Source organism: Aplidium turbinatum, chromosome 13, assembly GCF_918807975.1.
Source record: "Aplidium turbinatum chromosome 13, kaAplTurb1.1, whole genome shotgun sequence".
Lineage (NCBI taxonomy): Eukaryota > Metazoa > Chordata > Ascidiacea > Aplousobranchia > Polyclinidae > Aplidium > Aplidium turbinatum.
In genome coordinates this window covers 9,807,029-9,828,148 of record NC_137484.1, presented here as the reverse complement: position 1 = coordinate 9,828,148, position 21,120 = coordinate 9,807,029, and the positions used below count along the sequence as shown (strand labels likewise).

General features: G+C 36.9%; 1 protein-coding gene across 1 annotated transcript; it reads left to right on the top strand.

The window, feature by feature from the left end:
* Positions 1 to 615: 615 nt before the first annotated feature.
* LOC145781952 (uncharacterized) lies at positions 616 to 20,882 on the top strand. The gene is made up of 5 exons (XM_082593658.1): positions 616 to 803; positions 1,215 to 1,347; positions 12,040 to 12,138; positions 12,449 to 12,553; positions 13,985 to 20,882. The coding sequence occupies exons 1-5, from the start codon at positions 723 to 725 to the stop codon at positions 15,598 to 15,600; spliced, it is 2,034 nt and encodes a 677-aa protein (XP_082449784.1). The 5' UTR covers positions 616 to 722; the 3' UTR covers positions 15,601 to 20,882.
* The last annotated feature ends 238 nt before the right edge of the window (positions 20,883 to 21,120 follow it).

Sequence of the window (21,120 nt, the reverse complement as noted above, 5' to 3'; positions counted from 1 at the left end):
TCATATCAAACGTCATATAAAACCGTTCAGGTCTACTGAATCTTGGCGTCTGACGTACTGGACTATTGCAAAAAATGAGCAGATTGCAGAATCGATTGCAAGACCTGTAAAGCATTGCAGCTGCAGCTTACATCATCGTTAAATCTTTAATTACGAAACAGCTGTAGACCAGGCTTGAACAGATGTTGGCCAGGCTTGAACAGGTGCTTGAATTGCTTATCATTATTACGTCACATAGCTGCTTACGTGCATTTGAGATATTGAAAACTATTTTCGTCATTCGTAAAATTGTTACTTGAGAGTTGGCCGCATACTTAACTGTTTTGCTTAGTGCTTGCCAGCTGGACCAAATTTCCGTCTTTTATCCAAGTAATCTGTATTGTAGTGACAAGTTTTAGTGGCGTACCGTGTTGTGTCCCAATTTCGACAGCCGTGGGCTATTTTTTACAGAAATACAATTCTCGAATAGACGCTTCCAGAAGAGTCTTTCTTGCGGTCATTGCATACAGACGAACGGATCCGGGAATCTTATATTACAATTTTCTCACAAAGAGATTATGGTTTACCGTTGTGACCATAGATTTAGTATCCTAACGCAACTATTCTTTAGTTTATGCAAAGTGTAGGCTATCAGTCATCATGTAGAATATACTATATAGTTCATATAATTGTTTGAGTAATGAGTACTGTACCTGATTTGTTGCTTCACGAACACTGGAAGTATGTCTTCATCATCATCTCAGGATGAACATTACATGCCCCATGCGAAACTTCCAAGAATAGAAAATGTCAAATCAATGAATGTAAGTATCAGTGATGTTATTGTTGTTATAGATGTTATTGTAGAGACTATATAATAATTAGTTCGTTACTATACTGCACATAGTAAACCTAGCTTCTAAAGTTATCATCACCATAAATGTCACTGGAGCATGACATCATGTGCTCAAGTTACTCCCGGTTGGCGTAAGTCTGCCTGAAGTTTATACAACAGATTGTCAATCACATTTTCACAATGTACTGTAAATGAAGTGTTTTGGGCAGTATTCTTCTTTGTTTGAATGTGAAACGAAATGTACATAAAACAAAAACGTACATTGTACAATGTACATCCAATGAGAGATTGCAAAAGACCGTAGCCCTGAAGGCGTAGGAGGCCATCGAGTCTGCATTCTCTCATTCAAACAGTTATACGAAAGCAAGCATTTTTTTAGGAAACCTCTTCATCTCCTGATGGTTATTATCGTAAAGGTGAAACATCTGTCATTATTGAAAATGGTACTAATGTCACTGGCTATGCTGAGAATATTTATCAAATAAAGAACGTTTTCTCTTTTCCATCACAAGGTTAGTGATTTGTTGCTTAAATAGCATTTGGTTGTTTTGTTGACTATATACAGTTAACACTTTGCTCCTCAAAGGGAGGCCAGATTTGGCCCCCCCCTCATATTTCCTTTGATTATTTGAAGCACAGTAACGCCATGCACTTGGTTTTTCTTGACTTTTCCTAAAATTGCCAGGCGGATCTGATGATATTAAATTTGATGCTAAAAGTTGTGTAGTTTTCTTGTAAATTCAAGATTTTGGTGAATTTTTGCTATTTCTAGCTCACTTCCAGCAAAGCGTGAAATGGATTACATTGCGATAACAAGCCATAAGCTCATAATTGCTTCGTGCATCGATGTGCGCGAGCAGAGAGAAACATCCTCTTGTTTTCCTTTGTTTGGTTTGACCTCAATAATACAAAGCGCGTTATTTTTTATGCCACAAAAGAAAAGCCAGTGATCACAAAGCTGTTAATTAGAAACAATAATAGCAAACGTTTTTTGCGTTATCAGCTCTACAAAGAAGAATAGCAATCCACGATCAAAATAGTAGGCTATGTAGGCCACAAACTATTCAAAACAGTTGTTTCAAGCAGATAATATTCATTGACGAATAAAAAACGTTACAATAAGAAATCTTCTCCTGGGTAAATGCACGAAAACCTGGTTTTGAAATAAACGTTCTATGGAAATGCTCTCATTGACAAAACTTGCAATTGAGGAAATGTATCACTGCAAATGCTTTTGGGAGAGGCCGAAGAAATGGCGTTTTTGTAAACAGTAATTGTGAGATACACTCAAAATTATGAGATAGGCTCCATTTACACGTAGCAGCTAACTCGATGGCTACATGTCCCTTCCCTGCTTTATGTCGCCTACTTGTTGTTATGTCCTGCATTTTTGTTTCACAGTGCACTGTGTGTTGTTCCAAAGAGCGCAAAATAAAGATGATAATGCCTCATCTACATTACTAAATATTTTGTAATGTAGAAGAGGCATAAAGCTAGGCGTCACATCAGACAAACAACAAATCAGCTTTTTTCATCATTAATTCAACATCTGAATACGTTGCGCCAATGTATAAGAGGCCGGCTATTGTGAAGGCCCGCCATTTATAAACGATTCGATTATACCAAAAGTGGGACAAACTAGTGGATCAAAGAATGAATAAACAATGCTGAGAAAACTAAATCTAAGTGACGAACAATACCGATGTCTTCATTTATCTTTGAAAAATGCTGCCTAAACTTATCAACAAAAAATACCGTAAATAACGGCAAGGATCCCGAAAGCAGAATTTGCTCGACTTTGGCATGAATGTAGTCAGACATCTACAGTAATAATTCCACACATACAATAACGGGCTCTCAACGGCTGTAAGATACATAATAATCAACCTGGTTCTGGGCGGTTTGTGTAACAGCTTAGGGGAAGACACTACTTGAAATGATGCACCACACAAAACATTGTCAATGAAGACTGAGTCTACAAACCGATGTGGATTGTGCTGCACAATGACTTCAAGTTTAGGACAGAAAAGGCACAAAAATATCACGATAAAAATAAAGACCTTGTGCGAAATTTTCGAGAATCATAACACGATGCAAATACCATAAACGCGTGGTTTGCATGCTGCTCTAAGCTGGCCGGCAACCACAAAGGTAGACAATAAAGGCAGTTTATACTTCGAACAGCGCAATAAACATTATAAATACGTAAACCGACAATTTTCTTTTACAAACGTTTTACGTCTAATGGTAAATTTTCCCCCAACAATTTTTTGTGAAGCGCTTGCAAACCACGGTTTTGTAAAATAATTCATCATTATTATTTTTTACTTCTCGGATATTGTAAAACGTCATCAGCAAAATCAAAAAAAAATTTCATCACTTCAATGTAGTAGGCCTAAGAATTTTTTATAGAATTGTAGCCACGTTGTTTCAACAAAGAAGCCATTTTTTGGCAATATAAAGTTATAGAAAATAATTTGCAATCCTGCAAATGTTTGGAAAGAATCTAGGAAGTCTTCTCACAATCTGGCACAAAATGATTATGTTTATTGTATCTCTGCAATATTTTTACGACAATCTTTGAAGCTTCGTTATAATCATTTTTATCTTTGAAGTAAAAAGTTAATTTTTTTTGGCCAGAAACATAATCGCTGCCTTGCTGATGTTGTCGCCTTTACGCGTATTTTTTGTGTTTCAAACAATGACGACCCAGTCAGCAATCCAGTCCTTTTACATTGATTCAACATTTGTAAACGTTAAATTTATGTAGCTTTGCTGACTGTGGGTTATTTCACATTTCCTTTGTTTACGCATGTTGATCAATTCGCTGTTGCATTGTTTCGACGCTGGCGGACTAAAAATGTATTTTCAAATTGATTGACACAATCTTCAATAAAAAGTTTGGTTTCGAACTTAGCTTTGTTGATGTAAATGCTGTATTGTTTGTGGATGTAATTTATGAGTTATGTTTATAAATACCGGTAAGCGAAATGACTTATGATGTAGCCTGCATGATATTTGTGATGCGACTTGACACAAATCCACAATTTCAAAAGCACCTAATTTGAACTTAGAAATTTCAGATAATTTCAACAATTTGTTCAATTGTCTTCTCTCTACTAAAAATATTCATACTACAAACTCAATTGTAGACCTAAAATACACAAACGAAGATGTAAACAGCTATTCAAGCAGGCTAAGGTGTTACTTATGAGAAATTTGGTTCCATAAAACTAGAAGCTAGCCATGAGTTTGGGAATGCATTAGTTTAGGACAAAAATGTAAGACAACAAACGCAGTTTTTTTTTTTTTTTCGAATTCGTGTAACAATATTACTCTGATTGTAACTATTTTAGAATCAGTGAGTAGCTTACAATAAGATTTGCTCGCAAGTCGTAAGTAAATCTTTATCAATGCAATGATTCGGCACACCGCACACACACTTCGTGCCTTCGATCGAGCTCATTGTTTTTCAGAACTTTGCATAAAATCGGATTAGCACGATAATTAAATAGCGGCAAGATAAATCAAAATTGTCGTTTTTGGGTACCTTTGCAAAAATTGAAATATCAAGTTTAACATATAAAATTTTAAAATAATGACTTTTCAAACTTATAGACAAATGATTTTTTTTTCACACCAGTGCAACTTCTGTTGAAATAGCACCAGCGGATAACACGTAACAGCTGATTGAATTTGATCCAAAAACGGCCCCCCCTTGAGCAGTTAACTTCCAAAAAAACGTTGAAAAGCAAAGGGTTAAACCGAACTAATGATTTTGATGTACAGAAAAGGTTGCAAGTCGGCTAAACCTAAACAGTATATAAACAATTAGATGTATTTTACCATAGTTATGTTTTCGGAGATCAAAGCAATCTATAGTGGCCAAACTGATGGAAGTCATGGTCAGTTGGTCAACCTGTCGCTAGGACATATCACTTGGGCACATCTTACCATGAGACTTCAATTCTATCTTAGATTGTTCACATATTTTTGTTTATCTGTGTTGAATTCCAATCACAATCTTTTTTTAATATCGATAGACGGGTCCATGTCTTTTAGGTGCAGACAGTTAGGCGCCGGTCAAATAGGCATGCCCACTGTCACTGCAGGGCACATCATACCATGAGACTTCAATTCTATCTTAGATTGTTCAAATATTTTTGTTTATCTGTGTTGAATTCCCATCACAATCTTTTTTTAATATCGATAGATGGGTCCACGTCTTTTAGGTGCTGACAGTTGGGCGCCGGTCAAATAGGCATGCACATTGCACACTGTGGCGTCAGGATATTTAGGTGCGGAGCACTGTGGCGCCCGATGATTTAGGTTCTATTTGTAGTAAAGTTTGCAGATTGCATCAGCTCAGCTTTGGCAAAACCTAGTCCGGGTTTTGGTGGAAAACTAAGTTACTCTTCACTCAAACCTACCACCCGCTTGAATACAGGCTACAGTATGTTTTTTACTGATGTTTAGTTTAGTTGTTATTTGACTTAACTAAAAGTGAACTCGGAAACTTGAATAATTTATTGATAAAGCTTTCGCTGACGCAAACCTGGACTAACAACAAATAAATGCCGAACACGTGCATTAAAAACAATAGCCTAGATGTTTTTCTGTTTAATATAACATTTTGAGTGAAAGGCATTGCCGATTTAAGCAGCTTCACTCACGGAAGCCATGACATCTTTTTCTGTTCAATACAGTCTATGGTTCAATATAACATTTTGTGTAAAACGCATTGCCGGATAAAACAGCTTCACTCACTGAAGCCATGACTGACAACAAATAAATGCACGCGCATTAACAAAACAACATATTTTTCTGTTTAATATAACATTTTGTGTGAAAAGCATTGCCCTACCTGCCAAGCTAATACAATCTGCAGACTTTACTAGGAATAGCACCTATATGAACGGGCGCCACAGTGCTCTGCACCTAAATATCCTGACGCCACAGTGTGCGCGCCTATTTGATCGGCGCCTAACTGTCTGCACCTGAAAGACTTGCTCCTCGATAGACATTTGTTGTTACGCAAAGTTGTCACAAGATACAGTATGAACAAACATAAAACTTAACCTACAAATCGAAGTAAAATTATGTTATGATACCGTAATAATGCATTGTGTGATAACAATGGGCGATATGTTCAGTAAATTGACTTCACTTGATAGAAATCATTGGCTCTTACATACAGTAGAATGGTAGGTTAGGGACTATTTAAAAATGATCATAAATGGTACCCTCAGATGCCAGAACCGTTGTTTAGGTTGTTGAGAAACATATGATTTATGAGCAGTGAAAATACAAAAAATGGCATCAGATGAGTTAAGGACAGCCCTTGACAAAAAAGCAGCTATATATACTGGAGCTGATTTCATCAACTTTAGTGTAAATATCTGTACAAAGCCCAAGACATGCTCAATGGATAAAGTAGAATTTACATCAAATGGTGTTGCGTTGACATGTCTCTGCAACAGGTACAATTGTCTCGCATCATGTCAGCCAAGTCACAATGTTGTGTGTTCATATTTACTACTGTATTTTTATTGTTTGTTTGAAAGTTTGCATTTCTTTGTCTTTAATGTTTGCATACTTCTGGTGTTGCAACATTCGGTCTTGCTGGTTAATATTTAGTGATGGTACCGTACTCTCAGTTAAAAATGTTATTGTTTGTTTGGAATCTATTTTTCATACTTTTTTCTTTCGAAAATATGCTTTTGGGACATTTTTCAAGCTATAAAATGCCGGAATGGCCCGTTTCGGTGAGTCCGATTCGGTGAGTCCGATTCGGTTAGTCCGATTCGGTGAGTCCGATCCCTTAACGGGGAATTTTTTCAATTCTTTTTTTAAATTATCGGGTACCATAGCCTAATTATCATTGCCATTTTAGGGTTAGGGGTTAGGAGTTAAGGTTAGAGGTTAGAAGTTAGGAACTCACCGAATCAGACTCACCGAATCGGACTCACCGAATCGGACTCACCGAATAGTAGCAGACCCATAAAATGCATAGAAATTGATAGGCCTCCAACCTCCATACATAGTATAATGCAGTTTTGCTGTACCATCACTAAATTTTAACTAGCCGAAGCTATTATTACTGGTAATTAGTAAAAACAAGGAAATTTAAGCTGCAAAATAAACAAATAAGCTAGGAAAAAAGTGTATATACCTAGAGTAGTACTATATATATGCAATGTCAATACAAATAGACAACCGGTACTATGTTTACCATAGTGTATGCATAGGTGTTATCCTGTTGCAAACTACTGTAAAGTTACTTTAAAACTGTCCTTACATGATTGATAGTGCTGTTAGAAATAATATCATACTGGAGAAATTTTGTTTTAACACAAAGATCTCTTTGTTTCTTTTTGAATCAAAACAGTTTAAAAATCCAAACAATGCAGAAAGTGTTGTAAAAGTTAGTTTGCATGACCAGGTTGTTCCCCGACGCTGCCAAATAAAATTCCCTACAACTGCTGTACAAATTCCCCTAACACAACTTCATTTACTAGCACAAATTACACTATATACATATTCCAATACAGCTTTCCATACAGCAGCTTCTAGTGCAGTGGTTTTTAACCAGGGTTTCGCCAGTAAATCTAGGGGTTCCGCAAGTTTACATTCAAATCGGAGAAATTATAAAAATTTTATGAGAATAAATGTAATTTTTTACAGTTTTTATTTTTATTGTACATAAATAAATCTGAACATGAGTAGGCCTATTTTAATTTAATTTTATTAATCAAACGATGTTTTTTGCATAAGGCAATTAAATTATTAAACAGGGGTTTCTTGAGCTTTTGGAATGTTTCATTGGGTTCCGTTCCACCGAATAGGTTGAAAACCACTGTTCTGGTGGATGGAATAATTCACTGACAAAACACTTCAACAATCCGAAACTTTGCTCTGTCAAACTGCGTGGTCGGGTCTGCATTAGTGCTGCAAAGCATTTACATTACAAGTATACAAAACTGTCGGGATTAAGCTCTCAAAGAAGCTTTCTCAGTTTGAGGATGAAGATTCAATCAATCAATTACCGGTACACAACCATTACCCTTGAAACTTTATGACTTTTTCTAAAATGTTTAATCCACTTCAAATGATGCTGCTATCATGTGTAGGTTTGGAGATATGATTTAATTAATCATACCATACCATGATATTTCAGCTTTCTAATCTCTAGCGTCGCTTTGCCATGAATAGCAATGTACTTACCTCATGAGTTGGCTTTGTCACAAACCGTTTAACTGTAACGATTAGGCCCATGCCCTTTGTTTGCAAACTCAAATTCTGTATTACTTTGATTAGTCTTTCAATTGCATCGAAGTCCATTTGAAACTAATTAAATAAATATATACCGTATAATAAAACTACTATTGATGAAAAAGATGTAACCAAAGTCATATATACTGCAAAAATATAACATTTCCAATGTCAACACTTTTGTTTATTTGTGGCTTCCTAGAACTTTTTGATGAACTGGTTTTGTTTAATAATACCATTTGTAACTATTGAGTGCAAATCTTCGTTAAGAAATACAGTATTATCTAATGAATCCAACAGTTTAGTGTGCCTAGTTTTGTCTATTTCATTTCGAAAAGCAGTTTAACAAGTGAGTTCTTGATCCTCTACAAACTCCACAGACTGATTGACTCCATGTACAGTATATTATACAGTGTCAACTGTCCACCCTCCATAGACATATAGATTTGCATATGCACATTTATAAATATTGTTTAATGTATCTGTATATACAGGGTGATCAAGCCAAGTGTAGACAAATATATATTGAAGTAACAATACATCCAAACAGGAAAAAATTTACACATATAAAGAAAAATATAAAGAAAAGTATAAATAAACAAAATGTACTCTTATTTTTCAATATGTCCTCCCTTTGCCTTCACCAAACGCCTTAGTCCGTTGTGCACTTGACTGCATAAGGCACGTGTGGTGTCTAATGATATTTTTTCCCAACAAGTGCGCAATTTTGCTTTCAGAGCTGATACTCCATATTGCGAAGTCCATTGGGTTTAAATCAGGAGAGGATGGAGGCCATAATTCCTTTGGCCAAAACTCTTCCATATTCTCCTTACACCAGTCCTGGACAAGATTTGCTGTGTGGGACCTAGCCCCATCTTGTTGCAGAGTTATTTCGTCTTCTCCAAATGTTGCATTGATCCAGGGAATCAATTTCTCCCTCAACATTTTCAAATAAACATGTTGCTAGAGCATGGAATGAAAATTGTGGAGCGAATACTAGAAAAGAGGTTGAGAACATTGGTGAAATTAAATGATATGCAGTTTGGATTTATGCCAGGAAAAGGTACAGTGGATGCTCTGTTTATATTGAGAAGAATGCAGGAGGAATACCGAGAGAAGCAGAGAAAACTATATATGTGTTTCGTCGACTTAGAAAAGGCATTTGACAGAGTACCAAGGAAAGTGATGGAATGGGCCGTGAGGAAAAGAGGTATACCGGAGGTATTAGTGAGAGCTGTGATGTCTATGTATGAGGATGCAAGAACAAAAGTGAGAGTTGGATCAAATTATTCAAACGAGTTTTCTGTGAAGGTTGGTGTACACCAGGAATCAGTTTTGTCACCTCTGATATTTGCTATTGTGGTTGACGTTGTAACTGAAGGAGTGAGGGAGGTCTTATTGAGTGAAATTTTGTATGCAGACGACCTGGTCTTGACAAGTAATAGTATGGAGGGAATGGAGAGAAAGTTTGAGAAATGGAAAGAAGCATTTGAAACCAAGGGTATGAAGGTGAATCTTGAAAAAACAAAAGTGATGGTGAGTGGAGCAGAAGGGGGTCTGCTACTATTCGGTGAGTCCGATTCGGTGAGTCCGATTCGGTGAGTTCCTAACCTCTAACCCCTAACCCTAACTCCTAACCCCTAACCCTAAAACGGCAATGATAATTAGGCCACGGTACTCGATAATTAAAAAAAAAATTGAAAAAATCCCCCGTTAAGGGATCGGACTCACCGAATTGGACTCACCGAATCGGGCCATTCCGAGCAGAAGGAACAGTTGTTGAGAGCAAAGTAGATCCCTGTGGAATATGTGGCAAGAGAGTGATGAGAAATTCAATGCAATGCAAGGAATGTGGAAAGTGGGTACATGCAAGATGTGCTAATGTCAAGAGAGCCGCAACAAGATTGGTGAAGTGTTTTGTTTGTGGGAAATGCAGTAAAGGAAGGAATGAAGTGGAAGGCCATGATGATGAGTTCTGCCATGGCATCGAAACAGTGACAGACTTCTGTTATCTGGGTGATCGGATAAATGGAAGTGGTGGATGTGAAGCAGCGGTGACAACAAGGGCAAGATTGCGCTGGGCAAAGTTCAGGGAATGTGGGGAAATGTTGTATGGCAGAAAATTTTCACTAAGGATGAAAGGAAAAGTATATCCGAGCTGTGTGCGGCCTGCAATGTAAATTGTAGCGAGACATGGGTATTGAGAGAGAGTGAACTGGCAATCCTGAGAAGAACGGAAAGGTCAATGGTGAGAGCAATGTGTGGGGTGAAAACGAGAAGGGAAAAAAGGACTGAAGAATTGTTGGATATGCTAGAGATGAGAGAGACCATAGACCAACTGGCAAGGGCAAATGGAGTGAGATGGTATGGACATGTGATAAGGAGGGAGGAAGGAAGTTTTCTTAGAAAGGCACTAGATCTAAAGGTGGATGGGAAGAGGAAACGCGGTCGTCCAAGAAGAACGTGGAAACAACAAGTGAAGGATGAGTTTAAAAAAGTCGGACTGAAGGAGAAGATGCAAGGGACAGGGTGAAATGGAGAAAAGGGATTAAAACAATTGCTGCGCGGAAACAATCGGCCACCCCCACTAGTGGGGAACAAACCAACGATGGATTATGATGATGATGATGTAGATTAATTTTTACTTCCTCTTCAATGAAGAAGAGAGGATTTTCTTCACCACTTGAAGTTACCCCACCCCAAACCATCCCAAGGGCTGGTTTCTGTCTCCGGAACATCAGCCTTTCATTCAGTGGGATATCTTCTTCATTTTTTGCATAAATACGGTCATTCTGATGATTATGCACAGCTTGGACGGTGAATAACTTTTCGTCTGTCCAAAGGACTGGTGGCTGCGTGCCTCATGCAGTCAAGTGCACAACAGACAAAGGCGTTTGGTGAAAGCAAAAGGAGTACAAAAGAAAAATAAGAGTACATTTTGTTTATTTATACTTTTCTTTGCATTTTTCTTCACATGTGTAATTTTTTTCCTGTTTGGATGTATTGTTATTTCAATAAATATTTGTCTACACTTGGCTTGATCACCCTGTATATATTGTTGAAATCAGGGATGTATCCAGCCTCTAATTTTTTGGGGGGTGCTGCTGAAATCTATTTTCATTCAAGGAGGTCCATCAGTGTGGCACTGTCAAAATGTGTCTCTGCTGTATTTGACATACTGATAAGCATTCATGTTGTTAATACAGATGTTTTTGTTTAATATTAATAAAGACTTGAAAACTAGCATAAATAAAAAAAAAAAACTTATGGTATAACAAAATTCAAGAACGTGATGAAATTTTGGGCAATATTCTAAAGTTTAAAAACATGAGCAGTACAAAACACATGATTATTTCCATTGGTACACATTCCATAATCTACACAGCATCAATTCGTTACATGCTGATATACAATGCTATGATCTATCAAAATATAAAGTAATACCAGTAGATCTTAATACCATTAGTTTATTAAAATAATAGCAGTTTGAAATTTTTTTGGGGAGTGCGCACCCCCCTTGGATCCATCCTTGGTTCAAATGCTTTATAAAAACTCAAGATGGTATTACAGTATTCCTATAAAATTATATTGTCTATCTTAGCTGTGACTATAATTTTGTGGAGAAAACACATGCAGCTCATTTGTGCATTGAAAAATAGTAGATGAATCTTTTCTTACATAATTCTTATAGCTGTATGACAGATGCCACTTTTTTTTTGCTTTCACGAGTACACAAAAACTGTTTGATATCATCTCAACAGAAGCATAACAGGGTCAACTCAGTGGATTTCTGCTCTTTACTATTTATGTTTGTCAGCTTATTGGCCGAGTAGTGAGAAAGTTTGCACTGAGGCAATCTATTTAACAAACGTAAAGTGAAGCACTGTTGCAGCATTTAATGACACAAAAGGCTTATTTGTATATCTTTGAAGGTGGACAAAGTGGCACTCATGGCAATGTTCATTTTTTCCAACTTTCCAATACTTTAAAGAAACCTTCCAGCAGTGAAGCAACAAATCAGTCATGTCATGGTATGTAAAAATTTATGTCTGGGTCTCTATGCTTGCTTTCCTTCTCAGTTCACCATGGATTTTTATTTTCGATTGTAACGGTAAACAAGAATGCAAGATTTAGAATTTAAGTAAATTAATTAGAAACATATTTATATGTGGACGTTAATGTGTCACTATAGTTGCTTTCCTTTTATCATAAATTTTTATTTTATTGACAACACAAGATTTTTATTTTGAGTATATTCAAAATGTGTATATACAATTTTCTATTTGAATAGACTGCTGAGTTTTTTTTAATACTGATAATTTTTTTACTTGCTTACATTAGGCAAACAAAGTGGCGATCATGACAGCTCACAAAGTTTTCAAGTTCCTCTTTTTTCATTGGGAGAGTCTAGTAGTGTGAGGGAAACAGCAATAAAGTCACTTTACGGTATGCGGAAGCTCATGATTGGTTGTTTCAGTTTTTATTGTTGGGGCACTCCCAGACAGCAAAGTCCATCATTTTTACATTGATTTAAGTTCTGCAAACGTTGAATCAATGTAAAAATGTTGGATTTTCAATTTTGCTGTTTGGGCTGTTCTTTACATATTATATCTGAATATTCTCCTCTCACCTTGTTATCGTGCTTGTTGCTGTTACAACTGCGAACTCGTAGCATCAGGTTAAAACAGGTCGCTAATATCCACATTATGAAGAAAACGAAGAAACTATAACAAATTTAACATATTTATCACACTAAGAAATCAGTAAGAAATTTAACATAAATAAAATAAACTCAAACGTTTTCGACACGTACAATTGCGTCCTCATCAAGAATTTCTTTGAGTTTGCAATATACATTATACAATATATACGGTACATAAAATGAGAATCATAAGATAAATCTGACTATGCACTATAGCCTAACTGTAACGATACTTCGGACTGAAAAGCACAAACTCAACAAGTGATACATGAATGATTACGAGTAAATAACACTGCAAGAAACAGATCACATGAGTTGTATCAAGCGTAGTAATCAAGCAAGCCTAATAATCGCCTCTCAACAGCAAAGTCCCGTGCAATTATTTTCCTGTTGCTTGGTTTCCTTTTGTGTGTGTTTTAATTGTTGTCACGTGCTTGCATTTAATGTAAAAATGACGGAGTTTGTTGGAACTTTTTAAGGTGGTTGTTGTTAGTCTTGACAGGATCTCTTGCGTATCCAAATTGACTCCATTCTATAAGATTGATCTGCGATCACCTGCTTCATATAGTCAGAAGTCTTTGCCATGATTAGATTTTTGTCAAATAGTTCAAAAAAGATTCTCTTACAAGAGAATTCTCAACCCGGTTTCATTTACAGTGTAACAATTTAAAATGTCGTGATAAAAAGCAAAGCACCAATTGCAAAGTTTCAAATCCTAATTTTTATAACATTCCAAATTGTTGTTTTAAACGCGTATTATTGTAATGAGATCAAGTAGTGACACTGTAAACTGTGAGGCGTCATTGTAGCAACGCAGAGCAGTGCTGTAAAACATGAAGTGCGTGTATAAAAAAAAATCACTGCAAAATAACAAATGGTTTATACGTGGTAGTAAAGCGTAATTTTATAAACTTGAAGAGTATGATTGCCAACTGCTGTATCAGATCAGGCACGTAATCATAATCAGTTTATTTGCTAATGAAGCTCTTGATAAAATATAATTATATACTTCATTCTCACTCTGTCAATACTTCTGCACACCAGTGCTTTTAACAAGGTTTTTTTTTTTTTAATTTAGTGAAGAAAATCGTAATTAATTTTTCAGTTTATTATGCATTAAGGAAAGATTCTTGTTTTTTAAGTGTGTTTGTGTTTGAATCCTTATCTTTTTACAGAGCAAGACTTGGGGGAAATATTGAAAACGCGAAATAGAGTAATTGTTGGTACTGTTCAACCACCAATCCCAGTGAACTTTAACAATCCAATCCTACCACTGGGCTACAAGTATGAGGCAGAGGCTCAAAGTTCATATTTCGATTTGGATGGTGAAAAGCGATTTAGCAAAAGAGAAGACTTTGAAATTTTATTTGAAAAGTTTTCTGATGAAAGCATCAATCTTGTTGAAAGTTTTGCTCTTGCAAGAGAAAAAGCTGAAATTAAAGCAAATCATGAAACGAACAATCAAGTGGCCCGGGAAGCATATGTTAATCAAAACGGAAACAGCATAGCTTTAATAGGACCGAAAGGTATTGGAACAACAATGCTTGCTAAGGAAATGATGAAGCACATTTCGGATAACCAGGCAAACAAAGCTTTGGGTAATCCCCAGAAGGTGGAGGAAGCATATATCTTTTACATTTCGTTGAACGAAATCGACTTTTTATCGAAGACAACTCTGTTTCGCGTCATGATGACTGGTTGTGAACATTGGAAGCATTCATCTGAGTCTGATGATTGGTGGGTTGAGAAGCTTGAACAGAACCCCAATGTTTGGATCATATTTAATGATCTTCATCACGCTGAAACAGATAAGTTGTTTCAGAATAAAACTTCTTACCCTAGCTCAGATTTTTGTACACCTGATGTCTACATCAGAAAGATCCTTGAAGGCCGTAGATTCCCTTTGGCAAAAAAGTTGATAACTTCACATCCGGGGAAGTTCTTTCAGCTAAACAATAACTGCAAGCCACGCTTTGTGATTAGCGTTCTCGGATTGAGCAAAGAATCACGAGTAGAACTGGGTATGCAAGTTTGCCGGTCTTGCAACTTGTCAGAAGATAAACTTGAAAAACTGAAGGAACTCTTGCACCGCCACCCTTATATTCTGTCCCCATGTCGTGCTCCTGCAAAGTGTATTATCATACATCTTGCTCTCTCCAGCTCAAATTTATTGTTGACAAATGTTCTTGTCGAATCGCTTCGTCGAGTCATGTACTGTTATGGTGGCCACGGAAACGTCAAAGAATTTTGGAAGCTTGCCTCTCTAGCATGGAACTATTTTGTAAAAGGACGATTTATCTTTATGAAAGAAGAGTTTGATGGTATCAACCCGAAAATGTTTCAAGCGTTTCTTCTCACTGTCACGAAAGGAAACATAAAAGATGAAATTGCAAATTCAAAAGTACTATGCAAGTTTTCCGATCCAATATGGCACGAGCTGTTTGCTGCAACATACATGGTATTTGTTTTGCCAGTTGAAGAGTTTGAACGGTACATTGTTGAATTGACTAATCCCTTATGGAAAGTAATGAGTACATTTGTGTTCGGCCTCATTCATCCTGATGTTACAGAGAAGATAAAGATTGGATTTTCGCTCAAAGTGATGGTTGATTACGAAGTTAAAAATAGGAAGCTTCGTGATTTGATTTCGAGGTTAAAAGATCAAGATAATTGCAACAATGACAACAACAACCCTCAGAGCTCACTTCTTTCATCTTGGATCGAAGAAGCTGGTAACATAACTGTAACACCACAAAACGAAGAGAGTGCGTCCAAGAGTGGCAAGGCGTGATCCCACGTGAACGGCGTCCCACACGGATCGGTCCTGCCTCCACTTCTTTTCAACATCTACACCCACGACCTGCCAAACACGGTCTCCGCAAAATACGCTTATGCGGACGACCTGGCAATTCTTCACTCCACAAAGTCGTAGGAAAATCTAGGAGACACCTTGAGCCAGGACATGAAAACCCTCACAGCTTATCTCCAGAATTGGCGACTGAAACTCAGCGAAACCAAAACTGTGGCAGCAGTTTTCCACCTGCACATTGCACAATCGGGAAGCTTATCGTGAGCTACATGTCTAGAACAACGGTAAATCTCTGTCCTTCTGCCCCGAACCAAAGTACCTTGGAGTGACACTGGACAGATCGCTTCCATACCGCCACCATTTGGTGTCGCTGCGCAGGAGGCTGGCATCCCGCGCTGTGCTACTCGGACGCCTGGCGGGTGGGGGCTGACGCTTTGCGGGTGGGGGCTGACGCTTTGCGTGTGGCAGCCTTGGCCCATGTCATCGACGCTGCTCTAAACAGCGCACAGTGACCGGGGGCCTGCGTCCCACATCATTGGACAATCTCCCATTTTCTCTGGCATTCAACCTGCTGAGCTTCGTCATGAAGAAGCCACTCTTTTTCTCGGTCGACGGGCTCTGGAGCCTAACCATCTTCTCCACCACAAGATCTCTGCTTTCCCAAACGAACACCCCCGTCGACTGAAATCAAGACACCCAATTGTGCCAGCCGCTCAACTTCCGATCAACGAAGCATTACTGATTCTTGACTGAGTGTGACTGAAGAACAGTAGACTAGAATAAGATTTCGAAAATTTTAACAAACCAGGAAAATATACTGCTTCAAGCTTTGAACTGATTGACTTTCTACCAAGACATTGTCCAGCGTTGTCCAATACTTCACATGCGTTCTTGATTTAGAATACTTTTTGAGTTGAAAAAGATTGTTCTTGAAGCCAGTAAAGCTAATTTTGGTGTTGTTATTGTTCAAAAAGCATTGAAAAGTCAAAAGTAGACAATTAATGTTAGACTATTATTTGCGCCACAAAAGAGTAAGGTGTTATGAGCATGCTCATTGCTCATCCTTTATACTTAGAGTATATCATTTCGGTTTCGGGTGCGTTTTAACGTCGTTTTATCGCTTGCATCTTTTTCTAGATCTTTGCTTTGTTCTGGTAAGTTTTACAGGCGCTTTTATGTTCAGAAATAGAAAGGAACTGAAGTAGCCTACTTGTAAGGCCTGCAATGAAATTATTTGAGACAAATTGTTTTTCAAGACCCGTATCGAAAGTTCCATAAACTTCGCTGTGTAATATTATCAATATACTGTATTATCAATACTTGTAGCATTTCTTTATCCAATTAAAACCCTCATCTCACAGATATCCTTTATTTTTAATAGTTTAAGGTACAAGAGTGATGTGATAAAAATAGCAATTGATTTTTTGTGTCTTTTTAAAGTCTTGTTGAGTAGTTGTGATTGGAAGTTTGCACTTCGGCTACTACTAGTGCCGACGTACATATTAAGGTTTTGTAAAATTGGTTCTCAAATTTATGTATCTGACACAAACTTAATGTATTGCAAAAATGTCTAAATCTATGGTTCCCAATCGTTTTTGTGTGTCCACGGCATTTAGACGCGGGTGTAGTCGGCTCCCCTACCTTGGCGCCAGTGATTTGTCTTGACTCATTTGGGCGCTATTCCGAGGAAGATATGTTTAATCATTAACAATTTTGATAAAGAGATGATGTTCTTGAATCATTGATTGCCTGTAATCATTGACAATAAGTAACGATCATACGTAGCAGGTACGGTAAGTTTAACTAGCAGCTTGTATGATTTGCTCAGTGTCAAGCCAAAATATCTAGTCTCGATAGGAGGATGAAGACTATTTTATTGAAAAAAAAATGTTCAAAATGAATATTGCAATTTGGCAAAAAAAAAAAAATTCTTCAATATCTCTGATTTTAATGAAAATTTAAAAAAATTTGTTAATACCAGCTCACAGCCAAACGGTAGCATAGCAAATCCGGCTAATTGTCGCTTGCCTGCTTCTTGCGAACATTTTACACATCATGGATTGTAACTAAAAAACTTTCATATTGAACGACTTGAACTTTTTGTTGTTGTTTAGTACAAACGTTCGTGTGAAAAGCAAGGGTAAACTTTAACATACTATAAACAGATGACATACTATGCTGACAAACAGAAGCCTGTTAAAATTTGTGACAACAGATTTGGTCAAAGTTGTTATTAGGTCTAACTTGTCTGTATGATCGTTACTTATTGACAAAATATGCTGTGTTGTTGCAACCACAATGCACCCAATAAAAATCTCTTTACTTAAAAGTTGCGACTAAGTGAGTCAGCACTTAAATTGTAGGCGTCATGTCGCCGCAGTGAGGTTGCTTACTTGGCTTGCGCCCAAGAGAAGTGCTCCATTTTTTCTTGCTGCAGATTGTCAAGCCAGTAGACTCACAAAAATTTTAAGAATGTCCTTTAGTCCGTAAATTTTAGAATTTTTTTCTTTTTAAATGTATGTTTTCATAGACCCCCTTAACATTTTTAGTTGTTAACTAGAGTATTAGTTGAATTTACAAAGATTTTAAAAATTTTAAGGGGTCTGTTGGTCTCAGGCTGGGAACCTCTGGTTTAAATGTATGTGTTTGCGGCCATATATTTTTTTTACTTTGAAAATGCAAAATTTTAGGGTGAACTGAAATTGAAGCACCCTTGAACAGAATTTACAACATCCAATGTCGACCTCTTGAACTACTTTAAAAAAGCAATGTCATTCTCTATCAATCAAAACTTCTGATATACCAAAAGTAGACAAACCTTTGTTGAGCTGTGCTGCGAAAGATTTGTATCTTTTTTGTTACTTCAACAAAGATTAAACATTTTTATTGAATAGGTTAATTCAGTTTTCTCAATGTTAGTAGGCTTTAAACAACGTAACGTGTTTTCTTGCCTTTAAAGTTTAGACAATCCCGATTTTTAGTTTCAGCGTAAACACTGATATGTCTTATTCGTTTTTTCTTCTATTTGTGATGTTTTTGATACTATATCCTAGGAATGAAATATATAAACTATTTCTTTTCTAAATTCGTTCATGCGCTATACGTGTAAGGTAGGGGAAAGGTGTGTATTTTGAACCCCTTAAAGAAAAATAAGCACAACTCGGCCAACTTCCGGTCAATGTGTATTATTTTCCACCCAGATACAGTCTAGATACTTGCAAACCAGTGTAGAAAATATAAACCACGTACATTAAAAAAATACAGAATAATTAAGCAATAAAAAATGTTCAAAAATGGTCCAAATTACACATATGGTGTGTATTTTGGACCATTGGGGTGTGTATTTTGGACCATTGAAGTATGTAATTTGAACCGAAGTTGCTTGAGGCCTTCGCAATGAAATTTCTGGATGGCTGTTCAAGAATCCCCTCAGCCAACCTTTTCCAGCCAAACTCTTTTCACTGTTGAAGCGGGTATTGATATTAATGGCAGACGCAATATCCTACGCAAGCTTTCTTAAGTCTATGACCCTTAAACCATAAAATCTTGACTCCATTTCCAAAACATGTTTGACCAGTTGATCTTCAATATTTTCGGAAAGATCAAGTTGTCAACCAATGGTTTTTGACCCTTGTGTAGCATGTTTATTGGTGTCCTTGTCTGAACAATCAATTAATTTTACCTCTGAAATACTTGACCCGTTGTGCTGTGTAATTTTCAGTTATCATTTTGTGTGAGCGAGGCAGTTTCTCAAATGTTTAGCTTTGACCATATTTTTGCTGTGATACTATATGATTCTTTAGCATTTCTTTTAATAATGTATTTCTTATAGGCTTGAAAAGGGCTATATGACTAGCCGAAAACGTTCGCTTTTTGTTTTTTGTTTTTATAATGTTAAATGTAGTGTTGTTGCTGAGTTATGTCTGTTTATGGTTTAAAAGAGTTACCTCTCTACCCAAATTGTATGTTTATTGGTAGCCTATTATTGACATGTCTTAACAATGTAGCTTTGGGAATTTTGAACTGACGCGATGCTGCGTAGGTGAGATGACTGGTCCAAATTACACACTGTCATGCACTGTTAAAAATTACCAACTATGACCTCCATACTTGTTTATAAGTCTTGTAATTGATCACAACATCTCCTTATAGGTTAAAGATAATACCAACATCATATCAGTCTCAAACGTCATACCAATAACATCTGAGCGCTAAGCAACCAACTCCCCAAAATAACATCAGCATACCCAAAACCACCAATTCCAATCTCCCATCCACGTTTCTAAACCAAATACGCTCAGTTTTTCACATCCGGGCTATTATTATTTTTTCTTTCAAGCTGTTCAAAAATATCGACAAAACGATTTTTATTTTTTGAGTTAGGGAACTGGTCCAACTTACACACTGGTCCAAGTTACACCACTTTCCCCTATTTGCTGTACAAAGTAGCTTTTGTGAACAAATCAATGAAAACATTGCACCTTTGTTTTCAAGGTTTCAGCGGCCAGAAGGCGCTTAATTTCATGCTAAAACTAAAACAAGAAAAACAATGTAATTTCTCTTCGTTTTTTTACTTGTTCACTAAAATTTGTATAGTTTTGGCTTTTTCTTACCGCAACTTTTATGCTTTCGTTGCAGCTAATGTGCCACGAGGTTTCTCTGTAGACCCGGTATTGCCAGCAATAGTATAGTAATTGTTATAACATATTCGCCCCGATAGCTCAGTTTGTAAGCGGGTGACTTTGTGAATGAAGAAGCTTCAAGATCAAGCTGCGCTGGTTCCACTCTGGGGGTGTGCGCTTGAGCAACGTATTCTAAGGACTGCTAAGGACAAAAGCCTCTACAAGTATGCAAAACTACCAGGAATAAACTTATCAAGGCTTTGTCATGTCGAGGATAAAGATTCAAAACCAACCACCCAACCATATAGGTTATTTTATAAGTAGTGACTAGGCCTAAGCAATTAACTAAGTTGTCCATGTTGCGCAACAACATGTGCCAAATGATATTTTTGTACAATGCAGATTGCTGAGTTACTTGCAACTTTGTCGCTTTTTTTTTTGCAAAAAAAACTCTCCTTCACTCTGTTGCAACTTGCAATTCCCTTTTATTGCGGTGTGCAGTTGCTTGTAAAAATCGTGGTCTGTGACTCAGTTCTGGAGTTAAGTGTATGTTCTTTTATTATTTCTTGTTCTTAATTCTTTGATCGTGACATTCAACATTTTGAGTCTGATACAAAACACAAATAAAAAGTATAGGCTATAAATTAAGCGGCTAGTCCAGTGTTATTTCAACCGTACTAGGCTTGAAAACAAAACTGTAAGCAAGAACAGGTAGAAAATTGAGAAATGCTGATAGTGATAGCAGCTACTCCTTTATTTTTTTTCCATCACCGACGTTAAAATAATGTTGCGATATCAATCCCCATGATGGGGGTCGACCCCAACCATTGCGCAAGCCACTGATCACCAGTCTACACTACAGTATCTGTTTAAGCCAAAT